This window comes from Oreochromis niloticus, linkage group LG18 (genome assembly GCF_001858045.2).
Source record: "Oreochromis niloticus isolate F11D_XX linkage group LG18, O_niloticus_UMD_NMBU, whole genome shotgun sequence".
In the NCBI taxonomy this organism is placed as follows: domain Eukaryota; kingdom Metazoa; phylum Chordata; class Actinopteri; order Cichliformes; family Cichlidae; genus Oreochromis; species Oreochromis niloticus.
Window position 1 is genome coordinate 14,072,758 of NC_031982.2, and position 10,021 is coordinate 14,082,778.

General features: G+C 43.4%; 2 protein-coding genes across 3 annotated transcripts; both read left to right on the top strand.

Annotated features, from left to right (window-relative positions):
* Positions 1–1,317: 1,317 nt before the first annotated feature.
* On the top strand, positions 1,318–2,153 carry ccl20a.4 (chemokine (C-C motif) ligand 20a, duplicate 4). The gene is made up of 4 exons (XM_003438177.5): positions 1,318–1,459; positions 1,570–1,675; positions 1,772–1,852; positions 1,974–2,153. Exons 1-4 carry the CDS (start codon positions 1,393–1,395, stop codon positions 1,981–1,983), a joined length of 264 nt encoding a protein of 87 aa, XP_003438225.1. The 5' UTR covers positions 1,318–1,392; the 3' UTR covers positions 1,984–2,153.
* A 1,575-nt stretch (positions 2,154–3,728) lies between these two features.
* Positions 3,729–9,991, top strand: capn10 (calpain 10). Of its 2 annotated transcripts, none has more exons than XM_005476212.3 (13): positions 3,729–4,037; positions 4,291–4,464; positions 4,769–4,900; positions 5,027–5,223; positions 5,324–5,553; positions 5,631–5,772; positions 6,720–6,886; positions 6,979–7,235; positions 7,311–7,513; positions 7,597–7,852; positions 8,036–8,229; positions 8,316–8,361; positions 8,903–9,991. In XM_005476212.3, exons 2-13 carry the CDS (start codon positions 4,321–4,323, stop codon positions 8,930–8,932), a joined length of 1,998 nt encoding a protein of 665 aa, XP_005476269.1. In that variant the 5' UTR covers positions 3,729–4,037; positions 4,291–4,320; the 3' UTR covers positions 8,933–9,991. The 2 variants fall into 2 exon arrangements, with proteins under 2 accessions (XP_005476269.1, XP_003437996.1); XM_003437948.4 differs by having other exon boundaries at positions 3,730–4,037; positions 4,294–4,464.
* Positions 9,992–10,021: the final 30 nt, after the last annotated feature.

A 10,021-nucleotide genomic window follows, 5' to 3' on the forward strand; every position in this document is an offset into this window, starting at 1 on the left:
CTTTCAGTGAAGGTCAACAGCTAAGATGAAAACAGCTTGCGGTTATACTTAGAGATAGAAGCCCATGTCTTGTTTACATGGGTTTCTGATGTTATCTGTCTAGCAGTAACATCAGCAGGATGTTTAGTTATGAGGTTTGGGGTTTCTGTACATCATGTCCCATCTTCTCAATTAGATCTAACTTATTTACAGTGATGACCTAGCTAGATATTGTACATTTTAGAAATATTATGACAGAACATCTTCTATTTAGTATTTACGGGGTAAAATTTCCAGCATCATAATAAAGCACCCAAAGTCAAAGTAGAATATTCATTATGCATCAGTGTTGCATTGTTTTGTTTTGGGTTTCTTTTTCTCAGTTTTTTTGCAGAGGATGCAAAAAAACTGAGATCAGGAATGAGACCGACTTATTACCGGCAATGCGGACCAAGCTTCTTCAACAGTTACATAGGGAGCGAATGGTTCGTAGCAAAGGGCCAGACACCACATACCACCGAAGCACCGCCCACAGGACATTCTGAGGAACATGGTTTCCTTTTCTCAGTCCACAAAACACATGTAGACTGGTTGGGCAAACTCCCACGCACCCTCAAATATCTTTGGTAGGATCTTTCGTCCACTGTTGCACGACCAGGACGAAAACCGAATTGTTCCTCCTGTATCTGAGGTTCAACCACAGTCGCTCTCTTTTTCAGTACCATAGACCTTCTCAGGGAAACCATGGAGTGTGACCCCTCTGTATTTTGAGCATACCTTCTAGTCCCCCTTCTTAAAGATGAGAACCAATCCAGTCTGCCAATCCAGAGGCACCGCCCCAGATCTCCATGCGATGTTGCAGAGGTGTATCAGCTAACGGCCCTACAGTATCCAGAGCCTTCAGGAACTCAAGGCAAACCTCGTCCACCCCAGGGGTCCTGCTACCAAGGAGTTGTTTAACTGCCTCAGTGACCTCGCCACCAAACTCCAAGGAAATGGAGATGGAGGAGGGGACTTTTGTACCATTCAGTCATGGACTACAACATACAGCTGGCTATGTGATTAAATGTTTTAACACAAGTAGAATAACAAACATATGCTAACTATTATTACATAGCAACTTTTAAAAGGTGTTACATGTTCACATTATTATTTTAAAATCTTAGTATCATGAAAGTAAGCAATTTTGCATAATGTACACATAGAGGAGGGGGTTTCGGTGGTAGAAAAAAAGACGAGTCACATTTCCCGTATGACTCAGACAGGGTTTTCCACCTCCCTGACCTCTCGTGGGACATTTCCCTTCCATCTCACAGTATTTAAACTTCACTGCCACAGGCGGTTACAATCATTTCATCACTGACTCCCTGAGAATCCTGATCAGAAAACTGATTCACTGCTCATTTACTGAGGATGGCAAAGTTCGCCGTGCGTGTCTCCGTACTGCTGGTGTTGCTGCTGGTGGCACTGAATGAAAGCAGTGAGTATGGCTTCCACGATTATTCACTGAGACGTTATTATACTGTTTTTTTGTCATATTGTCATATAAAATGCTGTTTTCACTGAAATGTCTCATTCTTTCCTTTAAAGGTTCCAAGAAATATTGCTGCACACGGTACCAACAAAAACCTGTCCCAGTAAAATGGCTGAAAAGCTACACAGTCCAAGATGATAACTGCAAACTCAGGGCAATAATGTAAGGAAAAAAATCATAACTGCAACTAAAACACATAATCAACACTGACTGCCAGCTCTGATGTGATACTAATGTCCAAACTTTTTTAATCATCAGTTTCAAGACTGTGAAAAACAGACATATCTGTGCCAATCCTGAAGACAAGTGGGTGAATATTGCCATTCCGTTACTGCCACGGTAAGATCAATTCCTTGCCCTATCTGTAGCTATCAAACACCAGAAGAAAAAAAAACACTGATTCAAGATTAGTCTTGTGTTTCTGATTTCTAATCCTTTCCTTTTTTTTCTTTTTAAACAGAGGACACTGAGGACAATCGGCATTCACGGAGCTCACTTGAGGGCATCAGTTTATTGACTAGTTCTGTAAGAGTTAAATAGCATAGTATTGTATTTTATGTTCTTTTTTATATTTTTTATACTTCATTTGTATAACATGATTCAAAGCTAATAAATACAGTATATTTTTTTAAAAATATATTAATAATTGCATCCGTTGCTTTTTATTGACCTCATGAAAAAACACTACTATTCTGCATTACTGTTTAGCAGTAAAGCTTACTGACACAGCATGAGTACACGTTTACAGCAAGAAAAGAAATCCATTTTACAAACAGAAGGGAGTATCAGAAAACAGCGAAAGATTAAAAGTGAGAAACTAACACTTTAAAAAAATAGCACTTCAATACAGTAATGGAGTAAACATAAACAAGAATTTCATTTTATGAGATAGAAGTAAGACAGAGACTTAAAACAATAAAATGTGGAAATAGGATGATACTAAAAGCAACAATAGATATAAATACAGCAAAAACTAATTACAAGAGACACAATAAAGATGCATAATACAACCAAAGTGTAAAGTACAAAAGGACTGCATTTCAAACAAATGTTAAAGAGAGCCAAAGATTTGGTCACAAAGGGGTGCAGGATGACTGGTATAGACAAAAATGATGCCAAATGTCCTCATGAACTGTGTATAAAGGTAAAACAAAAATGTAAAATGACTAATGAGTGATGTGAGAGAGACAGACAACCACAAGTAGGTGTCTTTCTCCTTCCTAGGAGTGTGGCGTGTCCTGCATGCCCACAGCCAGGCACTCAAACCAACAAAAGAAATGAAGAAATTTATTACAGCACCCACACAGTCCACACAGTGCAGATAACCATCAGATTAAAAAAAGGCAGATTAATAACCTACAGATTTCTACATAATTATCAATTCACACAGAGAAGGTGGTATTCCGCATTTACTGCTTCTACATTTACAGTGAGGGAAATAATTATTTGAGCTCCTGCTGATTTTGTAAGTTTGAGCACTTACAGAAAATGAACAGTGTAATTTTTATGGTAGTTTCAGTTTAACAGAGAGAGACAGAATATCAACCAAAAATCAAAAAACAACCAAAGAAAAAAAGTTATAAAAATATTTGTACGCTGCTGAGTGAAAGAAGTATTTGATCCCTAAGCAAAACACAATTTAGTATTTGGTGGAGAAACCCTTGTTGGTAAGACGTTTCTCTTGTAGTCACCAGGTTTGCACACATCTCAGGAGGGATTTTGGTCCACTCCTCTTTACATAAACCCTTTAGATTTCTTGGTTGTCTCACAAAACTTCAGCTCCCTGCACAGATTTTCTGCAGGACTTAGATCTGCAGAGTTGCCAGACCACTCCATGACCTCCATGTGCTTTTTCCTTTGTTTCCTTGGTGGTATGTTTGGGTCGCTGTCATGCTGGAATCACCCATCTTCAGGGTTGTGGCTGAGGAAAGGAGGTTTGAGACTGACTGAATGTCACATGGCACACAGCCAGTCTCTGGGAGCCGCAAGTCTGGCTGATTTGCAGAGAATAGACTATTATTTACATTGTTTCCCTCAATGACAGCAAAAAATAATTATATACATTTTTTCTGTAATCAACTGGTAAAACCTTTACCTAATTCATAATGTATTTTAGTAAATCTCTACAAAAACATTCTACACGTTTAGATTTTTTTTCTGCTTTAAGCTTGATGTATCCATGAAATCTGAAACACGGTGTTCCTGCAGTTCAGAGATCCCAGCAGTGGGCGGCAGTGCCCGCAGCACAGGAAGGATTCACTGCATCACCGGAAGACCCCGTGTCTGTTTTATTTTCACCATCACGCTATGTCTGCTGTCGATATAACTTTTACTCATCGCTAAATATGTCACAGTGAGAGAAAACCGCTGTGGTTATGGATTTAAAACCACGATAAGATGAAGCGATATGGAGATGCTAGCGTACCTGCTGTGTGTGTCTGTGCTGTGCAAGCTAGCTCGAGCTAACGATGCTATTATATACAGTGACAGCTACGTGGCGAAATGAGCTTAAAAGAGGAGCAAGGTAAGATAAATACACGCATGCTGTTTCTGACATTATGTTTCCAACATCTCTTTGTATATTTATGTTAGTATGTCATTGTTATTGAGTAAGTGAAAGCTAAAACGTGAAGGTGAATATGCCATAAAAGTCAGTGATGCTCTGTAACGGCAGCTTTCTCTCAGATCCGTGCAGACTTCACGAATGCATAACGTAGTTAAGGTGTAATGCAAGTGTTATATGTAGGTACATGCAGTGAAGGTGGCCTTTGGTCCAGCAGGTTTCCAGGCTGAAAGCAGCAGGAGCCATGAAAGAAGAGGGCAGGGCAGAGTGCGGAGGTCCTGCTCTGTATGAGGACCCGGACTTCCGCTGTGTGGACGCCTCCCTGTTCTCTGGCAGCTCCACGCCTCTGGCCAGACTGCAGGGAGACATCACCTGGCTACGGCCCCAAGTAAGCCTGTCAAGTGGAAATGCCCAGAAAATTCCATATTGGTTATCTTCCCATTGATCGGGTGTTGTTATTGTTAAGATCCTGCCACATAGGGCTTAACATTTGTGGCCTATTAGCTTGTGCCGCCTCTCACAAGATGAGGGGATTTCCCTTTTCTGGTGGTTGACCTGATTATGAAGGACTCTTAAAGTTACTGCTCTGTATCTCACAAAAATAAATATGTGCAATTAAATTAATCTGCTCTGCTGTTTCCAGCCATATCACTGTCTCAGTCCCAATTATTATTTCCATTTCACATCTCAAGGAGATCTGCCCGTCACCAGCTCTCTTCCCAAGCAACATCAGCCTGGGGCATGCAAAGCAAGGCCTGTTAGGAGACTGCTGGTTCCTCTGTGCGTGCACCTTCCTGCTCAAGAACAAACAGCTTTTAAACAAGGTAACACAGGCTGGTTGTCTCATCAGTTTGATTGTGTGAGCCCCAGCGCTGGTTTTGTTCTAAATGTGGAGAATGTTCATCGTGTGTTTCCTGTTGTCACTCGCATTGTCGTTGGATCCTGTGTAGGTTCTGCCTGAAGACCAGCCACAGTGGGGTGACAGCAGGTACAGAGGCTGCTTTCATTTTCGCTTTTGGCAGCAGGGACACTGGACAGAGGTGACCATTGACGATCGCCTGCCCTGCATTAATTCAGCTCTCTGCTTCTCACGCTGCCACTCCCCCACTGCCTTTTGGGTTGCCCTCTTGGAGAAGGCCTATGCCAAGTCAGTTGATTCCTTGAGATTAACATGTATTTTTCAAACAAGACCTAATCATAAGGAAAAGTTTGAACCCCCCCTTTCCTTTCCCTTTGATCTTCTGCAGGCTTCATGGTTCATACGAGCGACTGTGGGCAGGTCAGGTGTCCGAGGCCCTGGTGGACTTGACAGGTGGTCTAGCCGAGCGATGGAGCCTGGGTGACTTTGGCTCAGAGGAGGAGCAGCGAACAGCACAGGACAGTGACCAAGTCAGAAGGAAAAGGCTGGACCTGAACCTTCTGGACCCTGTGAAGGATGACTGCGCGCTCAGCTGCTCCACTCACAGCACGCCCGGAGGTCAGAAAAGTGTCTGCTCACAGATAATACAGTGAGTGATGCTGTGCCACATCCATTGCTGGCCTTCTCTGTTTCAGGACTCACTGAACTGGATCAGTACCACGCTCTGACTGTCATGGAGTGGCTGGATGTGAAGACGGTGTCAGGGGGTGAAGTACGACTGCTAAGGATCAGAAATCCTTGGGGAAGACGCTACTGGGGAGGAGCCTGGGTATGGAGGTGTGTGTCAGACTTGTCTATTGTGGAGTATATCTGACACCCAGATGTGTGGAGTTGAAGGTTGTTAAACCAGATGCTTCAAATTACAGATTACAAATGTTCTTAAGATTAAAGCTTTTTGAGTGCTCAGAAAAGTACTATACAAGAACCAGTCCATTTACTTTTTATTTACCTAATATTCTGGATGGCATTAGTAACACTTTGATGACTCTTGTGGGCATTTTGATGTATTTGATCAGATGTATCAGATAATGCATTTGAACATTGATTTAAATTGTAAAGTTAAATAAGTCACAACAAAAAAAAGAAGGCAAAACGAAACAGCTGATCTGTTAGCTGCTAATCTGTTAGCTGTTAATTGATGCTCCACACAGGAGCATATTCACATAGTTCTGGTGACAGCTCTTAAAGGTAGAGTTCTGCTGATATTTGGTGACTTAAAAGTCAGATATTCTGATATATCAACCAATATTTTGTCTTCGTTGTTTAGTTATTTATTTACTCATTTATGTTCGACTCTGTTTGGATCAGCTGCTTTATTGTGTTTGGAGTGTTAGTGTTCCCAACAGGGAAGTTGCAGAGTGCCATCTGGTGGACGAACTATGCAACATCAACACAGCCTCACCTCTTCTATATCTCTTAGTTTTGGTTGATAGATTGGCAACTAGCTCATATCAGCCTGTCAATAAATAAATTGGCCAGGCTCTACTCAAAAGTTACTCAATCTATAAAGAGATTCATTAGGTTTGACAGCACTGGCTTTAAGATTTCAGACTTTAGTTGCAGCCATTAAGTATAACTGATGTCTTTGTTATGAAGTTATGATTTTATCTCACACTCACAGTTATTATACGGAATTTGGAGTGCATTTCTGGAATTCACGCCTACATCAAGAAATTTGTAAATTTAGGGAAATCCAGATGATGTTTCTTTGCTTCTCTCTGCAGAGGTGCAGGTTGGGATTCTGTTGCCCCTGATTGTGCTTCGGAGCTACAAGCCAGGGTGGCAGAGGGCGAATTCTGGTTGGACGAGGCTGAATTTATGTCCCAGTTTGATGACGTCACAGTGGGCTATCCCATCAGTGAGGAAGGATACTTGAAGAGCATTTATACTGGTATTGCCTTATTTTGTTAAAGAGGTTTTCTTGTTTCAGGTGTTACTTTTTTGGTACCCTTGTTTTAACTTGACGCCTCTCTGCTCTGACAGGAAACCTGCTGACACACAGTCATCAGCTGGCTGGTCGCTGGGTAAAAGGGCACTCTGCTGGCGGCAGCCGAAACTGCGGCAGCTACGGCAGCAACCCCAAGTTTTGGCTTAAAGTGTGCGAGAGAGGAGAGGTGGTGGTGTCCCTGCTGCAGTGCCGGAAATGGAGAAACACAGAGAAATATGCACAAACCCCAGTCGAGGACAGCAACAACACGAAGCACCAGCATTACCAGGCCATCGCGCTGCACTTGTGGAAGGTTTGTTCTCTCTTTTAGTGTTGGTGTGCGCTCGTGTGGCTTTCCATCGCTTTACTGAAAGTATGTTTGCACCAGGTGGAAAAGAAGCGTTTCAATCTGAGCCGGATGTTGAACAAACCTCCTCGCGCTTCTACTCACTGCCATGCCTACGAGAGAGAGGTGGTTCTCCACGGGCAGCTGGAGCCCGGATTCTACCTTCTCATCCCCAGCACCTACCAGCCAGGAGCCGAGGCCCGCTTTCTCATCAGGGTCTTTTCCTCCTCTTCCATCTCCCTCAGGTAAAATGATCAAATTTTTCACAAAGTTATTCAATGTTTCTGATTTTATTTGCGCCAATAAAAAAAAAAAATCTCATCCTCAGTGCCATGAAAAGCCCAGCACCCCCACTGCCTTTAACAGCAGACAGTGAGTGGGAGACCAGCTACTTCTGCGGCTCGTGGGTTGAGGGAAAGACGGCCGGAGGAAGCAGGAACTTCCTGTCTCACTGGCAGAACCCCTGCTTCCCTTTTACAGTTTCTGATGATCCAGCAGTGACATCAGGAGTTAACGTCAGGGTTACCCTGCACCAGAGCCGGCCTGACACGGATTTGCACCCTATTGGCTTCCACATTTATAAGGTCAGTAAAATACAAAGCGAGAGCATCACTGTTAGCTTAGATTATGTGACATCCGTCCTTCTGCAGTTCAGTCTATACACTAGGATAGATTTCACATCGCCTCTGAGTAGCTTAACATTATTTTGCTTCTCTTTATCCGGTATTGCTTTAAGTCAAAATATCTGCTTTTAACAATATAACTAGGTACTAGAAGGGCAATCTGAGCAGATGCTATCCAGGGATGAGGAGCCTGTGGCCAGCTGTGTCCCTCACTGTTACACGCAGGACGTCAGTCTGGCCTGTTCACTTCCTCCCGGGGTTTACTCCATAGTGCCGTCCACTTATCAGCCCGACTGCTCTGCAGGCTTCACTCTAAGCCTCGCTCGCAGAATACAAAGGTTAGCTCTGTCATCAAGCGGATGTTTTTTTTAATAGGTGACAATTTCTTGGTGCTAATGATGGTGGATCTGTGTGTGTCTTTCAGGAAAGTAGTGAAAAGCCAGGAAAGACTCGGGAAAGCCGTTCAGGAGGTTAGTGAATTTGAATTATGCATTGTACTATGTAACACGAGGAATTCATCAGGTGGAACCAAGGGATTTAGTGTCCGGGTGAACGTGTAATATTGTCCCAGTCCTCTCCATCCTTTCCTGTGTTATGAACTTGAATAATGGCCACAAATGTAGTTACTGACGAACATTATGACATCACAGTGATGTTGACCTTTGACTATTTTAATTGTTTGATGTCATTGCTTCTCCATTTTATCCTATTAGACTTTTGTGATAATTTTCTTATAATTGACATGAATTCTTGCATTGTGAGCTTTTTGTAAAATAAAGGTGACCTTTAACCACCAAATTCTAATCATTTGTCCCGAGGTTCAGGTAAGTGTCTGTGCCAATTATGAAGGCCTGACAACTCGCACTGGAACACACGCTAGTACAATTATGACTTGTTAGCATGCCGCATATTTGCGTGACTTACTGCGTAGTTAACTGTGTAATGATTGTGGTCAGAAGATGGCAGCACTCAATAATCCCTCTGTCTTGTCTGTCTCTGTCTGGACGGCAGGTTTCTCACGTCTCTGTGATGCAGAGCTAGATCTCTGGGACCGTTGCTGCTCCACTAACATCGACTTACCTCCATTTGCCTCTTGGCCCGCGATGAAAGAACCAGCCAGACCACAGATATCGTGTGTGTGTTTGTGTGAGCATACATGTACACGCTCCCTGTGGATGAGAAGGCAAGCAGGCTTAGTGGGAATCCCAAAAAAAAGCCTTTATCCTGAACCGCCGAGGCTCTGGGTTGATGGGCAGCTACATGCTTGTCGGCGATTAGGACATCAGAGGTTGTCGGTGGGCTGGGCTGCTAATGAAGTATGACGGGACTGGCTGGTGTAAACAAACAGCCGCCACTGAAGAAGGCCGCCGCTGCTCTTGCTCATTCACTCACTGGTGCGCCTGCCGGCCCAGAACAAAGGGCCCTCTCATGAAGGTCCTCGCGGAGGCACAGGGGGCAAGGGGCGAGGGGATGGTCTGCAGAAGCAGCGCCAACCGAACCACACCACACCATACCGTGATATACCACCCCGGAGCTTTCCTGCTGTCCCTCACCCCCAGACATTCTGCTTTTTATCTGGCTTTAATTGTTTGTTTCAAATACACAAACACAGGGGTTTTCATGGTCTTGTAGCCAATAAGCTCCCATAATTCTGTATAATGCCTAAACCGATTTGGACCAAAAGAAGTCCCAACTCCATCCTCACCCTCCAGCTCCCTTTGTTTGTGATTTTTTTTTGCCGCCCCCCCTCAAAACTCGGTCCACAGCTCTGCTTGGACCTGAGCACAGCTACTGTTTGAAGGCGCCGCGAGAACAGATTACAAGCAGAGGGATGGAAAGCGATGAAACGAGGGTTGCGGCGTATCAGAGGAAGCCGCTTGCTCTGATGAAGCCGCTGTGTTGAGCCTGTGTGAGGCTGTTCTTGTGTGACGGTGTATGTCGGCCTGCACATACGTCTGCGCTGAAGTCACAGGGTTTCTGATTAATCAACAGAGTCATCAGACTCTGAAAAACTACAATTAACAGATCACAGTGGTACTACTGTGTATTTATTATATCTGAAAGTTCTGAAATGTGGAGAATAAAATAAAATTATTGGGACTTTTGCTTCATGTATGCATATTTCTTATT

What these genes read in the sequence shown, in the direction of transcription:
- capn10 (XM_005476212.3), top strand. Translation starts at nt 4,321, where the DNA reads ATGAAAGAAGAGGGCAGGGCAGAGTGCGGAGGTCCTGCTCTGTATGAG. An exon ending in TCGCGCTGCACTTGTGGAAG is followed by an intron (nt 7,236 to 7,310) that starts GTTTGTTCTCTC and finishes TGTTTGCACCAG; the next exon opens with GTGGAAAAGAAGCGTTTCAA. An exon ending in TCCTCTTCCATCTCCCTCAG is followed by an intron (nt 7,514 to 7,596) that starts GTAAAATGATCA and finishes TCTCATCCTCAG; the next exon opens with TGCCATGAAAAGCCCAGCAC.
- ccl20a.4 (XM_003438177.5), top strand. Translation starts at nt 1,393, where the DNA reads ATGGCAAAGTTCGCCGTGCGTGTCTCCGTACTGCTGGTGTTGCTGCTG. An exon ending in GGTGGCACTGAATGAAAGCA is followed by an intron (nt 1,460 to 1,569) that starts GTGAGTATGGCT and finishes TTTCCTTTAAAG; the next exon opens with GTTCCAAGAAATATTGCTGC. An exon ending in TGCAAACTCAGGGCAATAAT is followed by an intron (nt 1,676 to 1,771) that starts GTAAGGAAAAAA and finishes TTTAATCATCAG; the next exon opens with TTTCAAGACTGTGAAAAACA.